Raw genomic sequence first — 24402 nt, 5'->3', positions numbered from 1 at the left:
AGCAGGTTCCTACGCCTAGCAGAGTAGTCATTTGACTTGTAGGCTGGATAATACTTTTGTGAAATTAAGGAACCAAATCAAGTCTCTCACCTAAAGAGATGACCAACCTATCCCAAAGAAAGAGAGAAGCCAGTAGGAAAGAATTCTGAACCTCCTTTAAGCATATTAACTAACCGGTGACAGAAACACCAAGATTCACACCAAAAAAAAAGTGGATAACATCATTCTGGTTTAGAAGATATCCAAAACAAGAGTTTCAACCAGGAAAGCTATAGAAAAATCTCATCACATCACAATGAAAAGTTTACCTTTTGAGCAACACAGCTTTCTACTCAAACAGCCCCTCAGAATTAGAAAGTTAATCCTAAATTACTACAATTTTAAAGCTATAATGGGATTAACAGCTATCAAGCAATAATGTTTTGGATACCATCAGTTCACGTAATGGGATTAGTTTTAGAATAAATCATTTGAAGCCACTATTTCTAATTGGATAGTTACCAGAATCAAGGCTTACATCCAGTAATGGGTAAGATTAAAAATAAGACCATATAATCAGCAGAAAGATTATATAATATCTCTAATGAGGCAATGTCAGGGTTGAATCCTGGTTCTACTATTTACTGGCTCCATGATCAGGGCAATTTCTTTAATCTCTCTGCCCTTGGTTTTCCTTTGTGTAAACAAGGGCATCGACGTTACCTACCGAGAAGGAGGCTGTGAGCATTAAATGAATTAATATATACAAACTGCTCAGAAGGGCTCTGATGTTACAGCCATTAAACGGATGGCTAATTAAACTAATTCGAGTAAAACTGATTACAGTTTTAATTTTTATCATTATAATTTAATAAACATCTCTTTGTTTCTACTTGCTTTTTCTATGCACTTTTACATTGTTGACATTAGGCTCTACGAATTTCACTTATTTTTCCCACTAAACAAATGAGTTATTCCTCCAAGTCATTAAACATTATAAACATATAGCTACTATAGACAGAGACAATATATATAGAGAGATTGTATATACAGACAATCGTTCCAGTCCTGAAAGTATCTAGACATTAGTATCCTTAACCTCCCTTTCAATGAATCCTTTTTGCATCACACATTACCTCTAGGGGAAAATAACCGACTATTTGCAGGGGGGTGGGGGGGGGTGCTAGAAAGATGTCCGTCTATGTGCTCAATAGAGAAGATACTGAAGGAATAAAATCACAACAGAAGATCTGTGAAAACATACTGAACTACTGTAGACAGAGTTTTGGCTTGTTTGTGCTTAATAATACATAGAGAGCAGTGTCTGCGTGTTGATAACACAGGAAGGACAGGATGTCAGAGTAAGATGCAGAGTAGCCCGGTGCACTTGAGATGAACTGGACATTCCATCCTTGTTCTCCGCTTGAATGTGTGAGCAGCAGGAAGTGCTAAAGAGGGATTTATGGGCATTTTTTTTTGAAGTACCGCAGAAGATTCCCCATCGTGGTTTCCAAGTTCCATTAACCATTTAAGTTAACCATTAACTTCCTGTCCAAAGACAGGAAGAATCACTCTGAAATTCTAATCCATACACTTAATATCCTTCTTCTTCCTGAAATCTTCCCATTCTTTTCCCAGGGATGTGGTTGCAGCAATCTTTTGTTTTTTTCCCCTCTGTAATGTGTCCTACTCCAAAGAAAGATAGCAGGTTCCAATTTATGCCTCAAATGAAATCTAAAAACACTTCAAAGAAGTCAAATAGATCTGCTTTTGGAATTTTATTGTTAGGTGGTGTCTCTCTGCTCTCTCCCCACCCAAACTTTCCCATCTCCAAAAGGGAGCACATTCCATTCTTTGTGACAAACTTATCAAAATTAAAATAACAACCTCCAGCTGTCAAAACAGCTTAAAAAAAAAAAAAAAAAAGGTAGTTGTGGTTATTGTAAATAATAAAATTACAGCTACCTATGCAATGATTTTTACCCGCATGAAAAATATTTCTTTAAATAAATTGTCTTTAGATGGCCTAAAGGACTACAAATGAGCCATTTACGAAATTCACTATTTTATGAACTATGAAGGGAACACCAACCACATCATGGTTGGACATGACCACATTCGACGTAGAGAACCAGACTTTTGCAGGAGAGTCTTTGTTATAATTATTTTCAGGCCAAAACAAAAGACTGTCTCTTAATGTGAGCAAGTACTCAGGATTTACACATCAGGGAGAACTTTTCACATATCACTGTGATTTTATAGTTTTGATGACAAGTTAACTCTTTGCCACTGGGAAGCAACCTGAAACCCACCGTAAAATAGACGGAGCAAAGATAACAGAAGCTCAGGTTGCTGGTCCCCACGGACTTATAATAACTGTGACAGAGAAGCAAACACGCTGACAATAGAGGATGTTAATGTGCTGGAAATATTTGTGCAAGTCCGACAAATAATGCATGGCGTCTCAAAATAAGAAGAGATTACTTCCTTTATTTTTAGGACAATTCTCTTTAATTGTGTAATGTAGCTTGAAATAACTTTAAAAGCTTTGACCTGTAGCAAATCACAGTCCATTCAGAAACCAAATTATTGAGGCTTAATGACTAAATGGACATAGAAAGAGTATTTCACTGTAGGTGACCACATACAGTACAGAAACAACACATTTGTCCCCTGATATAGCATGGAGCAGCCCAACTCAACACTTCCAGTTTTCCTGGTTACCTAGTACAAGATCCATCTCGAAATAGGGCTTACCAGCCTGGGCAAGGGAAACTGCTGGAAGTTTTGCTTTTCTGCCTCCGTGGCAGTAAAGAATGATCCAGAAATACACACTGCCTGAGCTACTGGAAAAAAAAAAAAAAGTCAAGATGTTCAAGATCTAAGTTATTGTTGAGCAAGGATCTCATAAGCCTTAATACTCATGGACCACTAGAACTCCCTGAGGCCATTTATCACTAACTCAGCTCACAGGGCTGAGAGTAAAGAACGTGTTAATCTATATGAAGCATTAGAAAGAGTGTCTGACATGTAGTAAGAACAACTACTATAGTATCAAGTGATATAGCCTGGTGGGATATTCGATCTGTAAGTGTACATCTAAATACCTTCCAAGAAAAATGAGTTTAGACCTGGTTTTATAGCCTTGCTGGTCAGTAACTGTCTGGGTCAGAGCACTGATCCCTGAAGACTGGAGTTACAAGCAGATAAGAAAGGTAGGCATTTGAGCCCTGTCCTCTCAACGTCTTATAAGATATGCTTTTCCAGACTGGGACTTGAGCGGGATCCTAATTCTGCGAGGTCGCACCGGAAGAGGTCTCCGTAAGGATCCTTGTCTTCTGCGTGGCTGGCTGGCCCCTATTGCACTGGGTTCCACACTGTGTGATGTAGCAGTATGGTCTGCACTGAACTCCCACCTGTGGACAGATCAGGGGAACCGAAGGCCAGGTCCGTACCCTAGGGAGGCCTGGATTAGTAGGAGACACCAGGCAAGGTGGCTTGGTAAAGTGATAGGACCCCCAGAGGTCAAAAGTGCAATAGATCTCAGCTGGGTGGAGCCAGCAGTATGAACACAGTGTTTGGAGGTGAGTAGGGGCCACCACTCAGTCCTGGGGGGCAAGTTTTGAAAGTTGAGTAACGAAGTCTTACGAGGAGAAATGCAGGTAAATTTGGGAACTGTTATGATGGATTTTGGAAGGTGCAAGGAAGCATGGAAGGTAACTTTCAAGAGTCTTCCACTGCCCAGAGCTGATTCTTGTGGTGGAGCTGAGTCTCAAGAGACTGATGTCCACAAAGGATTCAGCAACTTGTATTCCTGGCCCTAGTTTTTCTCCGCAGCAGACTGTGGTACCTTAATTACTAACGGCCTGGGACACATACTTAATGCAGACACCCCTGGAAATCCTACACAGGGGTGGCAATGTGGTGATGAATGTTCATTCTGATCCTTGCAGGGTCTGCATAAATACCTCAGTTTGATCACATAACCCAACACAAATTATTTCTCTAATACCTACTTTATACTTATTGCCTGATTTAAGAAGATCTGCTTATACTCACTGGTATAAAATGTTCTGAATTTTCAGTGATATCCAGAAAACAGTAGGATACACCACCAAACTTTTTCAAACTGCCTCAGAGGGTGACCTGGCTCTTTAATCGGAAAGCTACTTTGCCAATGCAGGAGACGCAAGAGATGCAGGTTTGATTCCTGGGTCGAGAAGATCCCTTGGAGCAGCAAATGGCAACCCACTCCAGTATTCTTGCCTGGAAAGTGCCATGGACAGAGGAGCCTCATGGACTACAGTCAGGCACAACAGCCGACTGAGCCCACATTTTGGTCTATATTAATTTTATTTCCCTTGCTTAAACTTGCCAAAGCTTAGCTGCTTTGGACTATATGCTTGTTGGTAAAGACTTGGATAACAAAGTAAACGAAAGCAACAAAGAGACACAGGGTAAAGAGAAGTGCCATGAGTACTAGACACTTTCATGGATGTCTTTCTGACCTGTGTATATGTTGATTGGCAATTTTATGCTCTGAATCCAAACTACTCAATGTGGAAGAAAACAAGTAAGCTACAGACGGAAGTGGAAGAAGAATGGGTCAGTATCTCATCAATTCCTAAGAAAACAAAAGATCTATATGTTGATGATGGGGTGGATACCTAAGCATGACAAGCACCTTTTTCTAGGTTCGTAGAAAGAAAGACAGAGCCTACATGTAGGGTTAATAGCAGTGGGCTAAAAATTTAACCCAATTTAAAAAGGTTAACTCAATAATAGAAATATCTGGTAACACTATTACTCAGCATGTTTCCCTGGCTCAGGCTGATTTCATTTGAAGTCATTTTATATTTATGCTAAAAATAAATTAGCATCAAACTCAGGGAGACAAGATCCCTGAAACCAATGGACTGGACCTTAGATAACCTTATGTGGTCAAAGGGGCAAATATCATTTTCCTGAATCACAAAGCTTCCTCTGGCTCATCAATCTGAAAAATAGTTTCTGGAAACGGAGAATGCTGCTGGTCACCTTCCTTTGCTGGAAACACGTTGTACTGAAAAGGCAGGGACATGTTCTCTCCTGACGGGACAGACACACGTCTGCCTGTCCTCTGGACACCGGGAAGGGGACAGCTTGCTGCAGCCGCCCTGGGATAAGAGGAAGTGAGTGACGTCTGGGCCAGAGGAAGGGCATGTTTGGGAGAAAGCAGGAAATTGTGAAGTCAGGATGAGGAAGAGCAGTGGGAGAGACCCAAGCTGGGTGGGAGAGAGGAAACAGACCAGGTCTCCAGGAATGGGGCAAAAGGACACAGCCATACAAAGACAGTGAGGCCAGGTGGGGAGGGGAGGCTTCGGGCAGTGTGTGAGGCGGGTCTGGATCACTTCAAGCTAATCAGAGAGATTTTAGGTGTCAGGTTCACTGGGGTCAAGGAGCCCTGGAATTAGGAAGGACACGTGCAGAGGCAACCTCCTGAGTGATCTTGTGTGATGGGAGCACTGTAGAACACGACTGTGTACCCACGTCATTGAAAGGCAGCTTGGGGAGGGAGCGTGTGTACCGGGCCACGAGTCTCTGGAAAATGTGGGGAGCAGTGCATTGGGTTGAAATCTATAAGGTTTGAATTTAATTCATGCCTAACTGAATGGACCAGGTTTATAACCATGCATCCCCGAAGAAGAAAACGTCTCCCCCGTGAGCTGCAGAATAACTTCACTGACCTGAATCCGGTCCAGCGGAAACGGGACATCCAGCACATACTTTTTACAGGAGAGGGAGTAGAATGGAAAACAAAGTGAGCTTAACTGAAATGTGAGAAAGAAAGCGGCAATGACTTGGCTGGGTGGGGCCCCAGCTCACTTTTTCACCGGCCCCCTTTCCTTCCAGAGCAGTAACCCTCCACCCAGCATTTGCTGTGGATGACATCACTGGTTTCGCAAACACGCTCCGGCAGTTTCCTGCTTTCCAGAGACAAGCCGACCGAGGCTGTCAGTGGGGCACCTGGGCAGAGATGAGGCCGGGTCGGGTCACGGAGCGGACATGAAGGCCACACCAGGGCCCTTTACTCGTTCCATAATCTGCCGCGTGTTTCACTGCTGAGTTTTCAGTCCCCTTTCCTTGGGCAGATGTCCACTGTCCACGCTCTCAGGGTTACAATCCAGACTACTCATGGCATGGATACACACGCCCTGCCCAGGATCACATCCTCTGCTCTGAAGAGAGCACAGGGACCAAAGTGAAGGGTGTAGAAAGGGAGAGGAGAGCTGCCCTGAATGGACCCTGGAACTCTGGCCCACTGCATCCTATAACCCGCCCACCCCCCCAGCCAAGGTGCTTTCCTCCCCTCATCCGTCTGTGAGGCCAAAGCACTAAGAGCCTCTCTGCAGTTTCAAGTGGCCACTGTGCTCCAGAAACGCTCTAACTCAGGGTTCCCCAAATCTCAGGCCATGAACGGGTAGTGGTCCATGGCCTGTTAGGAACCCGGTTGCAACGGAGGAGGTGAGTGGTGGGCTTCATCTGGATCTACAGCCACGCCCCATCTCCCACGTGACTGCCTAAGCCCCGCCCCCTGTCAGGTCAGCGGCAGCCTTGGATTCTCAGAGCTCAGAGGAGCCCGAACCCTTCTGTCAACTGTGCATGCAAGGGATTCAGGCGGCATACTCCTTATGAGAATCTAATACCTGATGATCTGATTCCATACTATGGCGAACTGTACAATTTTCAATATATATCACAATGTAATAATAACAGAAATAAAGCCTACAATAAATGGAACGTGCTTGAATCATCCTGAAACCACCACCCTGCCAACCATTGAAAAAATTGTCTTCCATGAATCCCGTCCCTGGTGCCAAAAAGGTTGGGGACCGCTGCTCTAACTGGCACGGAACACCATATAAACGCTGCAGGAATTCTTAATCCCTTCTGCAGGATGGCTTAAGCCCAAGATTCTAGTCCAGATTCTTGTCCTCAATAGCCAACATGTCCTAATTTTATGTCCTAAGTTTGTCAATAAAGAAGACTTCATATTTAAGGAGATTTCCTAGTTCTTCAGGAGCCAATCTCATCGCCTCATGTGATATCAAAAGAAAACAGGCCGATACACCAAAAACTAACTTCAAATGGGCATGTGCTAGGAATTCACACTTGGTTGGATACCCCTCCAAGCCAACTGTTCTGACAACACATCCTTGTGTGAGGAAGCCTCGTAAGATGAAAGGAAGCGGTCAGCCTCTCTCCAACCCATGGCAGGAGCAAGGAAACACATTAACATGGATAAAACGATCTTGCGTCCCCTTAGCAGAACTTGGGGCCAGCAAACATCAGTCAACAAGCGACACTCAGGAGTGGATTTCTTATAGGAACATTCCAGCTCTTAGGACCTCTCTCTGGTGCTCCAAAGAGTCCAGGTGTTAAAACACTACAAGGCAGCCAGGAAGGGCAAGGTGACTCTACCTACCTAAGTCCACCTGCCATACATGTGTTCTGACTCCCGTGCAACTAACTGGCCCTCACAAAACATTTTCCCAAATCCTTTCAGTTTATCATACCTCCTTTATTGTATTTTCATGTTATGAAAGTGACATATGCTTGATGCAGTAATCTGAAATAAGCAGAAATGTAAAGAAAAGCAACTGCTCATAATGTCAGCCCCATGTTGACATTTTGGTGTCTTTCTAGTCTCTTCTATATGGAATGTAATTTACATCCCAATAATATAATTTCATAAACTTTGCTTACATATTAATTTTGTATGCCATGATATTTATGTCAAGTGATTAAACAACCTTGGAAAATTATTACAAAAACTTAAAAACCATATCAAAGCAATGAAACCACCAGACAAAGACCACCTACTAAACTTTGGGGGGGGGCGGGGTGGGAAGGGTGTGCATGAGATTGTTTCAGAGAAGCTTTATAAGCTACCAAGGTTTATTGAACACTATAAACCATAAGCTTCGAAAGAATTTCTGGAAACATAACAAGCTAATCTGTACAACAGAGTGTTGGAAAATCTGCTCTCCTTGCTCCACACCAAAGATCTGTATTGCTAAACTATTTCTTATAAGGAGATGTACTAACTGGTGATTGTATTGGTCTAGGATCTTATACCCTTTTGTAGCTTTCAATAATACGATGGAGGAACTTTTCTGGTGGTCCACTGATTAAGAATCCGCCTTCGAATGCAGAGGACGCGAGTTTGATCCCTGGTTGGAGAACTAAGATTCTCCATGCCATGGGGCAACTAAGTCACAACTAGAGAGCCCGAACATCACAATGAGAAGCTCCTGCATGCCATGACTAAGACTCAGCACAGCCAGATAAATAAAATTATTTTTTAAATATGATGGAAAGAATATATAAGGATAATGTCATTAAAGAGAGGCAAGGATACACATGGAGCTTAGTAGGAATGAAGATATTTTAGGGAGGAAAAATTATTTACAGAGAGATGGAAAACTTGGCCAGAGCATGTAAGGATGGGGCAAAAAGTCCTAGATGATCTTAGCTGAGGAACTCTTGTACTACTAGGTGCTCCTATAAAGTGAAATGTACTAGTAAAGCGGCTACTAGTTGATCATCAATTGGTGATCAACTCCAACTAAAGCAGTAACTAAATAAAATATGATGAAATCATTCAGTGGCAGAAAACTCTGGCTTATAAATAAGGGTGAAGAGTGAAAGTAAATATTAGAGAAAACTAAATCTCGGGGGTGGGAGGGGTGGGAACTGAACTCTACAGCACTTCACCCTGTAATCTCCCAGAGTCAGCAACACTGGAGATACTTATTGTTTGAGGAGGGATGTGCTTGTGTGGGGATTCTCCACTTTTAGACCTACTAGGTAGCCAGGGGGACATGCCTTCCTCGAGGACACACCAAAGGGATTTCTCCTTTGTTATAAAGCCCACAGCATTCTGCACCTGTGTGATTTTACTTACTAGTGTCCAACATAAGGACGCATGGAAGAGGACTGGAGCGTGTTCATCTCCATGTGATTTACAACACCTAGCACCTTACAAGTATGAATGAATGAACGCACAATGCAGAAAAACTGAGGATCTTTCCGACTGGGGTTTTTCCTGGAAAGGAGAGTTGGACGCCTGTTTCGAAGGCACTCAAATAAGCACGTGTGGAGTGATCATGGGTCAGGGTGATTAATTACACGAGAATTTTCCCACCTGCAGGTGCCAGTCCCCGCAGTGTCCTCATCTCCCTTTCCCCCCAGTCATCTCAGCAGGAAATTACTACACTATGTCTCCCACACGGATGATGACTATTAGAAGCATTCTCGCAGACTGTGGCAGGGCCCAGGACTGGGTCAAGTAAAAGTAAATACCAGCCCTTATTAGGCGATCCTGGCCTCCTGCGGTGCGTTTGACCCAGACACAGCAGCTTCTGGCTTGGTCATAGAAAGCAGAGCCCAGGCCATTGCCTCCACGTGATACTTCCTGACCTTCAGGAACTTCTTTCCTCATGCACCACTTCCTTCCTCGCTCCTCATGATTGTTTTGGAGGATTTTACCCCAGGGGCCCGTGCTCACTGCTCTGCCCTGGGTGGAGGCGGGGGGACCTTCTCAGGGAACCCAGCCAGCCTGAGATCACTCTCAAGGACTGGTCACACCTTCATCTTCTAACTGGTCAGGCGTCAAGCAGGAGCAGAGGAACAGAGGGATGGACTAGTGGTCACCCACCCACGCAAGCTGACAGAACCTGACTTTCCAGAAATGACCTTACAAGGCTGTGGATGTGGGGATATGAGTTGAGGTGTGAGGAGATTCATAGCATCTATGTGCTTAGTGACTTCAAAGATTTAAAATTATGATCAATACTTAATGACTATTAAATACTCAGAGACACGTGAAGGGGTCATCTTCTGATTCACAATTTTTACAACAAACCATTTTCTTTGGTAATTTCACATCTAGCTACCAGGAGCAGTAAGCTGCCTGATGTGGAGAAAGATGCTTTATTTTGGAGCTTCCCATAGCAGGGACCACAGAGTCATGTGCATGCTTCCTGAATGAATGAATGAAATGCTGGGAGAACTACTGTGGGATCCCAGATCTGTGCAGGAAAAGACAGGACAGGTCATGAACTTGGCTAATTCCCTCCTCTGTGGTGACCACTGTTCCATGCTCTTTGGGACCCTTGTGGCCCCGGCTCCTTGGTCTGAGTCTGGACCATCCAGGGGTGTTCTTCTCCTAAGCAAAGGCCTTCACCGACTGAAGCCCAGATGATCTCTGGCTCTAAGTGGCTGCCATCACTGAGGCCATTTTAAGGAATACAAAGCAAGCTCTCCTGGTGGTTATGTTAAGTGAAGTATGATTAAATTACACTCAATAAAACTCACCCTTAAAAAACATGGCGCTCTATGAGTTTTGACACATGTATATGTGTCATGGAACCACAATTAAAATACAGAATATTTCCATCACCTGCTAAAAAGTCCTTGGTGTCCTTCTGCAGTCTGTCCCCTCCTCCTCTCTCTTCCCCTGGACCACTGATCTGATTATTTTTTACCTTCGGCCGAGCCCTTTCCAAGATACCATTCGGAACCTGTTTTCCTTGACCCCTTCTCCCTCTTCCAGCACTGGTGCTACCCCACCTTCAATGAGAGGCTCCATCACCAGCTCCTGTGGACCCCGTGGTCACCCTGTGCCGCCTACCAGGGGTCTTTCCAGACTCCCAGCGGCTCCTGTTACCCCGTCGGCTCTGTGAACGCGGATGTTTTTCGAGTACCATCCTCTCCCTCTTCTCATTTCTCTCATGCTGGTCTCTGCTTCTCCCCAGTACCCACCCTCAAGTATATTCGTAAGATTCTCAGGGCCTTCCTCCTACCTGTTCCTTTCTACTGGATGTTGTGTCTGTGTTTCTAATGGATTCACAGATCATGTTATACAGATCCTATAAGCCCTTCCAGCTCTCTATCTCCAGGCCAGATGCATTTCTGGCCCTGCCAACCCGACTTCTTGACCGTTTCTTCCACACCAGACAGCCTCACCATCTGTGGTCAGACTGGAAGTGTCCTGACCCCTACGCCCACGTGCAGGTGGCTACCTTCACAATATGTCTGGAATTCACTGCTACTCTTCTTCTGTGGCTGCTGAGCTAACCCTGATCACCTCTTTACTCGGTCGATGTCTCCCTCGGTCTGGTTCTCCTCCCTCTCAACACTCTCCCATTGCTACCAGGGCTATTTTTCTAAAATATAAATTGGACATTTCCCTTTGCCTTCTTATAAGAACAAAAACCAGGGGAATTCGCTGGTAGTCCAGGGGCGATACATTAGCGCGTTCACAGCTGGGGCCCCAGGGTTCAATTCCTGGTTGGGGAACTAAGATCCTGAAAACCAAGCAGCATAGCCAAATAAATAAATACATAAATATAATAAAGAAAGAAAGAAAAAGAATAAAAGCCAGGTGCAAAACCCACCTTACTGCAGCTCTCCAGGGTGCATGAGATAAAATCCAAGGTCTTTCAGATGGCAGTTCAGATCCTTAACCGTTTGAATCGACCTTGCTGCTCTAATTCCATTTCTCAATCTCTCAACCTCTGTCCAACTCTAGGCACACTGGACTAACCCAGGAAGGCTACCGTGTATCTCTGTGCTTTTGACTCAAAATTCACTGTTTCCACAGTTGTTGGAGGTTGATTCCCGCAACCAGTAAGAAACAGCTGTTGCCTCTCCTATGCCCTGAGGGCATTAAACCGCTAACATTAACATCTGAAGCTCCAATACTTAACCCACCACATGTCAAGAGCCAACTCACTGGAAAAGACCATGATGCTGGGACAGACTGAGGGCGGGAGGAAAAGTGGGCAACAGAGGATGAGATGGTTGGATGGTATCACGGACTAAATGGACATGAGTTTGAGCAAACTCCGGGAGATAGTGAAGGACAGGGAAGCCTGGTGTGCTGCAGTCCATGGGGTCGCAAAGAGTCAGACACGACTCAACGACTGAACAACGTCATCATCATCACACTTTCTACCCACCTCTGTGCTGTTCAATCCTATGCGTCTCACATTTACTCTGTGTAGTATCTCTGTGCCTCACAGGCATTAAGAATTCAAGAAATGCTTATTGAAAACATTTTGCCCAATATCAGATGAAACATGCAAATATGAAGGCAAGCAACTCTGTCCTCATTACGAATTTTTTACCCCCCTCCATTGCTTAAACAACAGAGCCACCTGGCTTATTTCAAAAAAATTGTTATGTTTCCTGCTTGGACTTGGATCAGCTTGTAACAACAGCAATGACGACAACAGAGACAATTAAGAATTTTTCTGCTCAATCTAATCCAAGAGCATCCCATGATGAGAAAACAAACTTCAGTCACTGACGGTTACCAAGGGAAGCCACCACATCACTGAGTAGCTGTAATGAGGCATTTTATGTATTAAGGCCGTCATCGTGGGTTTTAAGTACTTTGATAAGCTTCCACTTCTGCCCTATCTCCCTTTTGTCCAAGAGAAGCTTTGAAATAACAATAACCATCCCATAGCAACAATGTCCCCTCAGAATAAGGTCAAAACTGAGAACTCATGTGATTCACTCATTTTCTAAGGCAGCCCTGACAAAGAGGTGGAGGGTGAGACTGATTTGCCAGCCTTGGGGCAGGGGGCTGGTCCTGTCTCTTGGACTTGGTGGTGGCCTCCATTCATCCCACTGCAGTGAAGTCTTATTATTCTGAGCACAATGACGTGGAGAACCAGCAGAACCTGAGCCACCCCCCTGCCCCCATCTCAACAGCAGACTGGATTCTCCCAAGTTATTCTCTTCTATGTTCTATAAGGGGAGAATTAATTTTATAATTCAAGGAGTCCTAAACACATGATCTAAAGAAAATAAAAATCCAAACCACAATGGCAGGTGTGTCTTTCATTGTGGAAGAGAGTACTTAGGAAAATAGCAAATACTATTAATTACTTTCCAATACCTGAGCTGCAAGGCATTCGCATAGCATAAGGATTTGAGGAGTTATAACAACACAGACTCAGGCAGGTTCTGGGAGGATGTTACACACTCACCGTTCCAACCAATGGGTAAATGAATCCAGCGCCTATGCTGGCCCGGACGTCACTAATGGGTAGAATGAAACCCTTGGGTACGCCTTTCTTGTCAGGTTGGTGAGACAGGGAGAGGTGGGTCTTTGCCATGCAGATGGGCAGATTTCCAAATCCCTGTAAGAAAGGCAAGGAAAAGTGTTCCTTGAGCAAAAATGTTCTTTATACTTACTTGACCTGCACCCCCGCCCCAGAACCCTCACGGCTCAGATCCACACACACAGTAGTGCTTGTTATTGCTCGTTCACTGAGCAAGAAGATGGGAGCGAAACTCAGCTACACCTGATCATCACCTGGCAGGTTGAGGGTGTCTATTACTTATTTTGGGTAATTCTTGTTACAGAAAGGCACCATTATGTGTGTGTTCGAAGGGAGGGTGGCTCCTTGCCGGCAAGGCAGCAGCAGCAGCTGTAGAAACCACTTTCCAAGGATATTAATATCCGGGACTCAGAAAGGTAATCTGGAGAAAGGCTCCGTAATGAGGCTTTTAGTCCCACTGTTCACTCATTCTTGGCGCCTGTCAGCAAGCAAAGGGCCGCTTTGTGTTGCTTTATGAATCACGGCTATTTGATCTGCGATTACATTATAGGAACTGAGATGAGGTCACTATTTAAGCCTCTTATTTTTAAGGACCAAAGGCGATGCCTGACCCAGAGTTTTCAAAGGTGAAAGGGCAGGAAGTCACATGTGGGGTCTCACAAAAAGGACTGTGTCCTTGCAGCCTGGTCCGGATTAAGGGTACACAGTGCCTCCTCAGAGACTTGGCTGATTAATTGCAACCACACACTTGACACGTAACTTTTAAGGAACATTCTCTGGGTGGACAGACAGAGATAAAAGGAATGCAATCTCCAGAGGTAACCCACAGAGAATTTCTTATGATTCAACCTAGGACTATTTGGAAAATTGTATCGAACTATCAACTGAGGGGTGGGGTGGGGCTGCTCTCTGTTCTCTTATTAGATACTGATCAGAATTCTTCTGGGCTTAATCAAGATTGCTCTGCCGAAACAGGGCCAAGAATTTGGGATTTCAGAGATCAATCAAACATTGAAACAATTTTTGTGAACTGATAAGGGCTTGCCAATTTAAAAGTTTGCCAGTTAAGAATATATTTTTAAAAAACCCAGCATGCTACGTACTATCACCCTATTACTTTCTAAGTTTTTAAGCCTGAGAAAAAAGTCAGGAAGGATCTAATATTAGAATTAACAATAGTCCTTAAATAGCATTATTAAAAACTCATGGGAGGAAAAAAAAACCCTCATGATAATGACCTTATTTTACTCATTTCATTGCACATGAGTGAAAATTTCACTGCAGAACAATGCCAGTGTGTACAGTGCTATTTAGGAATCATTTATTTTTTTTAAAAATACAAGTCAAGGGCACTCTAAGCTCTTGGAAAATTTTAAGAAGAAATGAATTGCTGACTATCTTACCAAATCTGGGAGAATACTCTGGTGAGAGCTGGTAGCGTAGGACAAAATATTAAATATGCATTAAAAATAGAATTTAGGAGCTGGGGGGGGGGATGAAAAAAATAGATCAATGATACTCCTCATGAAGCTCTTTTGCCAGCAAACTCTTGAAGTGCCCTGAGTTCTATTGATCATAGTAAACTGGAGGGGATGTTTGAGGCATAAGGCCCCTTTGGTCAGGGTGGCTGAACACACTCAGCGGAGCCTATCGGACACAACCATTACAGGACTAGACTCAGGCTACTGCACCTTGGTCACCTGCATAGCAGACGGGAAGGGAGCCTTCACCCACGGTGGACAGTCTCAGCACCAAGCCAAGGAAGCACTTGTATAAAAAAGGACACCAAACGCCCCCATCTTTATGCATGGCAGTCTTATTTGACTAACCTGGCAACACACCAAAACTTTTAAGACAGTAAGAGGAAGCACTACAGATCATTTAAGTCTGACTCCACAGCTGCACACCCAAGAACAGTTTTAGTGTTCCTAGCCGACAAGTAGGGGCTAAAGATCACACACCACAGATAAACATGGATACAACCTGTATTAGATACATTTATAACCACAAAAGTCAATGATGTGTATGTCAGAGGGTATATCCTCTCAACATAATTACAGTCAATATCCTATCCAAGGATATTAACTTAATTTTTGTAGACCACACAGTAGATTAAGCCAAATTCAACTGGTGGAACACATGTCAGCTCTCAGGACAGGGTGAATAATTTCAAAAGCTTAAGCTGGATTTTTTTCCCTAAGAGTACAACTTTTACCTGCTCCGTGTAACGATCTATTTTGGATTGTGCTTCAGGAGAGAGTTCAATGTCTTTGGCTCCATAGACACACTGGGCAATGGTTCTTATCTTTTCCACAATTGGAAGCTGGAGAAACACAAACGACAATAAAAATGTTAAGTTTCATCTGGTTAAAAAAATTAATGGAAAGCCTAGTGAGATTTTCTGTAATTGCTTAAAATTGACTACCAGATTCCCTTCTCATCAACTGTAGTATTTGAAGCAACTCTTTTTCTTCTTTTATCCTTAATGTACTGAAATCAGAGATGAACTCACAAATAACAAGCCTCAGGTGTTTAGCCAGTCCAGAGGCTACTTATCTACTTACCTAGTTAAATCACTTTTATTCATTACATCTCTATAAAAAATGTACCTTTACTGTGTTTTTTGAGGGTTTTTATGTTAGAATGAAAGTCTCCTGAATAAACAGTGCTGATATTTAAGTAGGTCTCAACTTGGGTTATATGGTAGTTAAATGTAATAATACTAAGGAATAAATAGGTTTTTTATATGAGTAAGAATGGGTTGAGATTTTAATATAAATGCTGGACTGATTAACCATTTTATTGGAAAACTAGAGGTTGAACCCAGTGTCACTTTAGCAAATGATGAGACATCAGGAGAATGGGGGAAATCCGAGAAGGCTAGGTATGGGCAAAAAAGTGTGTGCGGAGGAAATGGAAAGATTTTCCATAATGTTGGATATAGGTTGCTGGTAAAATACTAAAACTGTTCTTAAGAAACAAGAGGGCTTCCCTGGTGGCTCAGTGGTAAAGAATCTGCCCACCAATGCAGGAGACACAGGTTCAATTCCTGTTCGAGAAGATTCCAGATGCCTCGGAGCAACCAAGCCTGGGCACCATAACTATTGAGCCTTTGCTCTAGAGCCCGCAAGCTGCAACTACTGAGCCCGTGCATCCGAGAGCCCATGCTACATAAGAGAAGACACGGCAATGAGAAGCCCATGCACTGCAACTAGAGAAAAGTCTGTGCAGCGATGAAGACCCAGAACGGCCAAAAATAAATTGTAAAAAGTTTTTAAAAAAAAGAAACAAGGATGATTCACTAGGAAAGGAATGTTCCATAGATGAAGTGATTCTTAATTTAAGCAAAGCATCTGAAAAAATTGTTCCTAATTTTACTGTGGGTAGGAAATACATAGGTGTAATGAATGGAGTTGGTGGATTACCATTTGGTAAAACGCTCCTGGACCGAGTGCTCACTGAGTTGACACCAGCCAAGGGGCAGAAGCCTCGTGTGGGCCACCTCCAGGACTTGGCTGGACAGTGGCAAATGGGACATTTGCATGAATCACTGTTGATATACACAGGAGGGAGAGTTACCTAACCGGAGAAAATAAAAGTTTGTTCTACTTTCTCAATAGGACAGAATCCCAAACTGCTTTAAAATGTGCTTTTCATTACCACAGTTTTTATTACTGTAGAGGTGCTCTGTGGTCTGCAGCTAAAATATTGAATGTTTCAATGAATAAAGAAATTAAGGTGCAGGTCATTATGATCTTTCACTGAAGGACATAGAAGAGGAGAGAAACTTTCCTTCATGGATGAGGAGATGCAATACTGAATAGAGGTCGGGTCTCTCAAACAATCTATTAGTTCAATCCAATTCCAATAAAAATCCTAAAAGCACTTGTGTTACTTGGGCAACCAATTTTAAAATTCCTAATGAAGATTAATGGCATAAATAGGTAAGATAACTTCATAAATAAATAAAACCAAAAGAACAAAGGTACGAGGCCTACCATATGGGTATCAATCACACTATAAAACTACGCTAATGAATTCCATGTGGTATCAGTGCAGGACAAGATGGCTAGTCACGCTGAGATAAGAAAGAACACATGAGGACACCTCAGCAGGTGTGGGACAGCATACGGTAGACACGTCACGGAACAGGGCCAGGGCTGACCCTCCGACTGACATCTGGCTGGAGAGAAACAAAATGAAATTCCTACCTCACACCAGGCCCCCAGGTAAGTCCAATATGGGACACAGGCAAAGCCTTCTAAATTAAAACTTTACATACTAAGGGAAAAAACTGGGGAACTTTATGACCCTAAAGGAGGGAAGGATCTCTTCAATGACAGACTATACCTTAAAGTAAATGGCTTATGGATTTGGCATCAAAATTCTAAATTTCTTGTATTAAAAAAGACATCAGGAATAAGAACAGAGCATAAAGAACAGTGTAGAAGAAGATACATGCAAATACTTAAAAGACTGGTTACTAGAATGCATAAAACTTCCACAAATTCAAGAAAAGACAGACATATATAATACTGGTTGAGAGAGTAACCAGTAACAATATGAAAAATCCCCAATCTCATTAGTATTCAAGGAAAAGCAAATTAAAATGATGAAAAACCAACTCACACCCATGAGATGAATGAAACTGAAAGTCTGTGACTATCAAGTGTAGGGGAGGCTGTGGGTAAGATGATCCTTCCAGAGCTCCTGCTTGGGATGTTAATGGTCTCGCCTACCACGAAAGCTTCATTACTGGCCTCTTCACTCTTAATATACCCTCTACAGTAAGTCTAACTTTCCTAAAAGGCACCCAAGTAAGATAAACTCAAGATCAACCTCTGCTAAAATTCCCTGAGGGCTCACTCTAAGATCTATCTCAAAGACCAACATCTCCAAGAAATCTACACTGACCTTCCTCAAGCACACGTGCGTGCTCTCTTCTCTGCTCTCTGATGGCCGTGTAACACTCTGACCTGGGTGTCATACAGGACCAGAGATTCAGCAGGGTCTGGCAGCAAATAGCCACTAGCAACGTCCACACTCTCTTGGGGCACAATGATGAACATTAAATGGTAACAGTGCCAGGATCCAGCTTACTCAATCTACTGGATGGCAAAGCACCTTTTGTAAACCATGTCATAAGAAAAATCAGAAAAGAAATATTTACCTCTAGATGGGACAAACCTAGAAAGAAATGATAATTATTTTCCAGGACAGCAGAGATAAGGAAAGGACAGAAATGGTTAAGGAAAAGCTATAATAACCAGAGCTGCCTTACTCAGTCTGAGTTCAGGGTAAGCCTGGGATGGCTCCAGGCTTCTTGCAAACGAATGACCACAAGAGTGTCAAGTTGAGACTGGGTTAGAGAAAACTTGAGGGTCATTTTTAAAAGATTTCACATTTATTCGCTGAAGAATTGAGAATAGCCTATAAACTCTTTGAGGTCCAGGACCACCTCCTGTTCACCTAGAGGTGGGATTGAGCCCCTGGGGTAGGGTCTCAATACACAGTTGAATAAATGAATAAATATTTTCTGAACTTCCTGTTGATGAAGCAAGGATTCCAGGTGGTGCAACAGTGATAAAAGATTATGTATGTGTGTTTAGCAGCTCAGTCATGTCTTACTCTTTGTGACCCTATGGACTATAGCCTGCCAGGCTCCTTCTTCTGTCCATGCAATTCTCCAGGCAAGAATACTGGAGTGGGTTGCCATTTCCTCCTCCAGGGGATCTTCCCGACCCAGAGATGAAACCCGTGTCTCTGCTAACACAACTTTTGCGTTTAACAAACTAAAAACTGCACCAATAAGGTAGCTCCATTGCATATAATCTCTTTATGTTGTTTCAGCAGGCAAGGAACTCCCTGCTGTTTCTCTGCTTGATTTGGGGGAGAAGTGTTATCTTTAAAGATAAAAGAAAGTCAAGTTCAGTCCAGTGATCTTGATCTGAACTTGATATTCCCTTGTACTGCTCTGTTTTCAGTGATAGTTTTTATAAAATAAATAAAACGGTAAAATTAAATAATACATGGATATGTATTCATCATCCCTGGCTTTCCTCCAACTCCCTAAATACCACAAATTTATCTGTTTATCACCTCTTCCCTTTTCATATCCCTGATGTCTAGGATAGTGGCCTTCAACCAGCAGCCACTCCAAAAACATCTGCCAAATGAACAGCCAGCTACGCCAAGTACTTTCAAGATATCATGGTGTACAAAGAACTTCAGGGGTTTGGTGTACAAAGAATGCCTGTTGGGGTGGGGACGATGACACAGTAAAATATGACGGATTGGAGCGAGTGATAAAGGCTCTGCATATACGTTACTAGGAAAGTCAGAAGGTCACTGACTGCACGGGAAGGCATGGAGATCAGCATAAGGCTGGCAGGAACTTGAGTGGTGCTTAAAGGATGTGAAAGATTTTAATAAGCAATAAATGGAAAGATTATTTCACACAAGATGAAAGGCACGCCTCAAGGTGGGAATGGTGGCAAACATAAGGCCTCTTCTGGAAAGAGTGACTATTCTATTATGCACAATTTCTCAATATACTCATAAGCTACTTCACAAAGTCTGGTGTCTATACCACGATCTTGGATCATTTTGAATTAAGACTATGTTAAATCTCCATCTTCACCAAGAATATAACTGTACATTAATTTCCTCCCAAACCTCTAAAATATATAAAAACAGCCAAAATACTCTGGAACAGAGTATTCTGATGGAAATTTCTATAAGGATGGCAATGGTCTACAACCACGCTTTCCAGGCCGGAAGCCACCTGCCTCATGTAACTATTAAGTAGCCGAAATGAGGAAATGACTTCTTAATTTCAGTTAATTCAAATTTCAATAGCTTCCTGTGACCAGTGGCTATGGCGTGGGCAGCACAGCTCTAGAAAGAAACCCTACCTGGGGGTCATATTATCTACAGTTTCTCGTTTAGAGTCTGCCCACCTGGAACCCTGGCTGAGTGACCCCAGGAAGGAAGGCTGGAGGCTTCACCCTTCACCACATTCATAGTGTTGATGGGGTGATCCAGGCTCATAGAAGCTGAGCTACTCAAAGATAGATGACATTATCTTTCTTGAAAAGACCTCTGGGATCATTACCTTGTTTAAGACCTGCTTTTTAGTGGAATGAACTCCAGAAAAGCAGTGACTTAAATTTTAATTTTTTTTTTTTTGGTGAGAAGAAAATGGACAAAAAGAAAGTGAAATGGAACAAAAGTTAAAAATGAAGCTGCTGGCCACTGTGGAGAACAGAATGGAGTTTCCTTAAAAAACTAACAACAGAAAAAAAAACAAAAACCAACGAACAACAGAACTACCAGATGAGCCAGGAAACCCACTCCTGGTTGTATATCCTGAGAAAATGTTCATTTGAAAAGATAAGTGCACCCCAGTGATCACTGTCGCACTACTCACAACAGCCAGGACATGGAAACCTCCTACAGGTCCATCAAAAGACGAATGGATAAAGATGTCATATACACACATACAATGGAATATTACCCAGCCATAGAATGACTGAAATAATGCCATTTGCAGCAATATGGATGGACCTAGAGACTATTGTACTAAGTGCAGTAAATCAGACAGAAAAAGACAAAAACCATATATCACAGATGTGGAATCTAAAAAACATGCAAATGAACTCATTTACAAAACAGAAAGAGGCATAGACAAAGAAGACAAATTTACAGTCAGGAGAAGGGAAGGATGGAGGGAATAAATTAGGAGTTTGGGATAAACACACACACACTGCTATTTATAAAATGGATAAATAACAAGGTTCCACTATATAGCAAAAGGAACTATATTCAACATCGTTAAGTGTGTGTGTATTCAGATGCTCAGTCGTACCTGACTCTTTGTGACCCCATAGAAATGATTCTCAGTCCTAATTATTGTTTTCTCTAATCCTCTCAGGTAATTCTTCCTCTGGTTTCAGACAGTTCCTTCACATGCATGTACATAATCATGCTAAGTCGCTCAGTCGTGTCGACTCTTTACGACCCCATGGACTGTAACCTGCCAGGCTCCTCTGTCCATGGGATTTCCCAGGAAAGAATACTGGACTGGGTTGCCATTCCCTTCTCCAGGGGATCTTCCCAACCCAGCAATCGAACCTGCATCTTCTGCATTGGCAGGAGGATTCTTTACCATTGTACCACCTGGAAAACCCTCAGCATTGTATAATAACCAATAGTAGGAAAGATTCTGAAAAGAACATATATGTATACTTGAATCACTCCACTGTATACCAGAAACTAACCTAACATTGTAAATCAACTATACCTCAATTAAAAAAAAACATGAATCTGCTAGACTTGGGGAAAATAAAGTGTAATTTGGTGCGTGGCCTTTCCTGTTTTTCAATAAAGGTAAACAAGACGAACCCACCTTACACCAGGAGCTTCCTTACAACACTCCCCCTAGTGTCACGGGAGCAGCTCTGCGTTGTGTCGGAGAACTACAGAGCCTTTTGATCTTTAACACAAAGCATGTCCTTGGCTGGAAACCAGCATATCTGAGCTACCCAAGGTGTACGTGCCGACGGCCATGAGTCAGCTCCCCAAGTGGCTAGCTCTGCCGGCCCATCGGTCCTGAGCAACAAGTCAGTCCAGAAGAATCCCAGAGGAAACTCACTCTCCTAAGAAAACCAGAATGCAAGGTAGACATAGCTGGGGTCTGAGAAATGAAGAGAGGCTCATCGCCAGAAAGCCCACATTTGCCCATGTGAAATGATGATGATAACGAATTCACATTCACATCACAAGAGTGACTTTGTATACTCGTTCTTGTTTATCTGTTTTGACTTCAGTTTGATTTATTTCGGGTCACAGGAATTCTGACTGTCCAATTTACTGTAGATGGACATCTTGAGGACTATATTTCATAAAGCCAAATATGAGTCAGCATAGTGTCTAACAGTGCAACCTCAAGTGATATTAATATAGTGCCTTGTTTTAAAATATGCTAACTGAATACTGATTTGAATTTTGTTTCATCTAGTGGAAAATTTTATATTTTTATTACTAGTTGAGGATTTTTCCTCACTATGGTTCTCTTTTTATTAATCCTTAATTTACTTTTATTTAAAAATTAAAAAATTTAAAAGTGCTTATTTCATTATTTTGGCTTTGTTTTGCTTTTTAATTTTAAATGTTCAACTCTTTGTGACTCCATGGACCATAGCCCACCAAGCTCCCTCATCCATGGGATTCTCCCGGCAAGAATACTTGAGTGGGTTGCCATTCCCTTCTCCAGGGGATCTTACCAATTCAGGGATGGAACCCACATCTCTTACGTCTCCTGCTTGGCAAAGAACCACTAGGTAGATTCAGTTATACATATACATATATGCATTCTTTCTCAAATTCTTTTAGGTTATTGAGTAGTCTCCTGGGCTTGTATAGACTTAAGTAGAACGTAACAGTAACACCAAAGGAAAATAGAGGAACATGCGATTTAATGATCTCACCCACAGGAGGGGGAAGGGCTGGTAGTGGCCTGAGCACTTGCTTGGCCTAATGATGTTCGTGTATTTTTACGACACATTTGATGTTCCTCCTTGCACAAAGTTACTCACAAACCTCAGCGTGTTGAGAGACTCATAGGAACGGACATGAGGTGAAGCTTAGGCTCCATTTTCATAGGAAGGAGTCATATTTCCCTAGTTCATCTACTGGAGCTGTGATGCCAAAGAAAAATCTTCTAGTCTAAGATTAAAAAGTTTCACTCAAGCGGGGAGTAAACTACTTTCATGAAAAGAAAAAGAAATCATTTTCTGAAATAAAATGATGGCTAAAACAAATCCCTAACCTCTCAGATTCTAGGTGATTGGAAGCCTGTGCTGTTTTGAGTGATTTCCTCCCCAAATCCTAAAGTAGTCTTTAATATACTTGTCATAACATTTAAATAATGTTGCTAGATTTTCAGGCCGAGAAAATGGATTCTTTTCCTACTGGGCCTCCCAGGTGGCATAGTAGTAAAGAACTCGCTTGCCAATGTAGGAGACACAAGAGATGTGGGTTTGATACCTGGGTCGGGAAGATCCCTTGGAGTAAGAAATGGCAACCCACTTCAGTATTCTTGCCTGGGAAATCCCATAGAGAGAGGAGCCTGGCGGGCTATAGCCCATGGGGCCGCAGAGTTGGACACAACTGAGTGACTGATCAATCACGCACCCTTATTGAGTGGTCTCAGGTCATCTGAATTTAAGTCAGAAAATTCAGAGGATGGATAGAGTGAGGCAGAAAGTGACTGGCTAACTGGAGGTGGGACAATGATGATTCATTTTACATCCCTGTCTTTCTTGCTTGGCCCATAATTTTGGATGATATAATGCAATTCTAGAAGCTTCCACCACAGTGACACTCCATTTTTACAAGTTACAAGAAAGCACTTAGATGAAATTATAGGAATCTCTGTGACATGCACAAGTGAAACGGGTATAGACCACTCTCATCAGATGCTATTTCTAGCCTCTAGGGGATTAAGCTGGGCGATGTCTGCCAGAATCACAAAGCCCGGAGTAAGACGCCTTGAGAAAGTTGGCCTGTATCTAACAACAGATTCAGATCTGAAGAGATGTGCCAAAGAAAGACAGGTGTGGCAGCCGGTAGGCCAAGGAGGTGAGTGAGACCAAAGGAGACTGGGCAGGGAACCTAGACGCCAGTGCTGGAGAAGAATCTAGCTTTGATAGAGATCTGAGGTGTGTTTGCAAAACGGTGTGGTATGGAGGCGGTGTGGGAACTTGGAGCTGAATCATGAAGAAGAGGTAAGGGGAGATGAAGCTGATGAGGGAGGGGCTAGAGGCAGTGCAGGCTGGAGAACCAGAGCTTCCCCATAAATAAGAAAGGAGAGCAAGAGAGCGCAGGGGGAGACTGGACTCTGAACGAGGTTCTCCAGTCACTGGAAATCTGAGGGCAGCTTCCTATAAAATCTGCCTGATATTCAGTTGCACATAAGGGCTATAAAGGAGAGAGCTGAAAAAAGCTCTCGTGGAAAGAGGCAGACCAAGGGCAGGTCTGAGGACAGGGTGGAGAGAGCCAAGGGAGGCCAAGGCCTTGACAAGGAGATGACAGAAGAGGGACAAACAAGGGCATGAAAAGAACGGTCATCCCTTCTCCTCAAAACTGTTGTTGAGCAATTACTGTGAAACACAAAAGGCACAGAGGGATGTACATAACAATCATTTCAAATTTTAAAATTCTATGAATTAAAACTCTATATGTAGTATGAACATATACATTTTTATATATTCTAAATAGACAGAACGGTACATTTAAAAATGAT

At 42.8% G+C, this 24402-nt stretch overlaps 1 protein-coding gene across 5 annotated transcripts in view; it reads right to left on the bottom strand.

The window, feature by feature from the left end:
• The window catches only part of MTHFD1L (methylenetetrahydrofolate dehydrogenase (NADP+ dependent) 1 like), a 174146-nt gene that overhangs the window by 37672 nt on the left and 112072 nt on the right, over positions 1-24402 (bottom strand). For all 5 annotated transcript variants that reach the window (XM_043456896.1, XM_043456899.1, XM_043456897.1 and 2 more), the window contains 2 exons: positions 15313-15420; positions 13023-13175 (listed from right to left, as the gene is read on the bottom strand). In XM_043456896.1, coding sequence (XP_043312831.1) covers positions 13023-13175; positions 15313-15420 — 261 coding nt within the window. The remainder of the gene's footprint in view (positions 1-13022; positions 13176-15312; positions 15421-24402) is intronic.

The sequence above is a fragment of the Cervus canadensis genome, chromosome 33, assembly GCF_019320065.1.
Source record: "Cervus canadensis isolate Bull #8, Minnesota chromosome 33, ASM1932006v1, whole genome shotgun sequence".
Lineage (NCBI taxonomy): Eukaryota > Metazoa > Chordata > Mammalia > Artiodactyla > Cervidae > Cervus > Cervus canadensis.
Note: the sequence above shows the minus strand (reverse complement) of the source record. Positions and strands in the feature narration are given on the sequence as shown.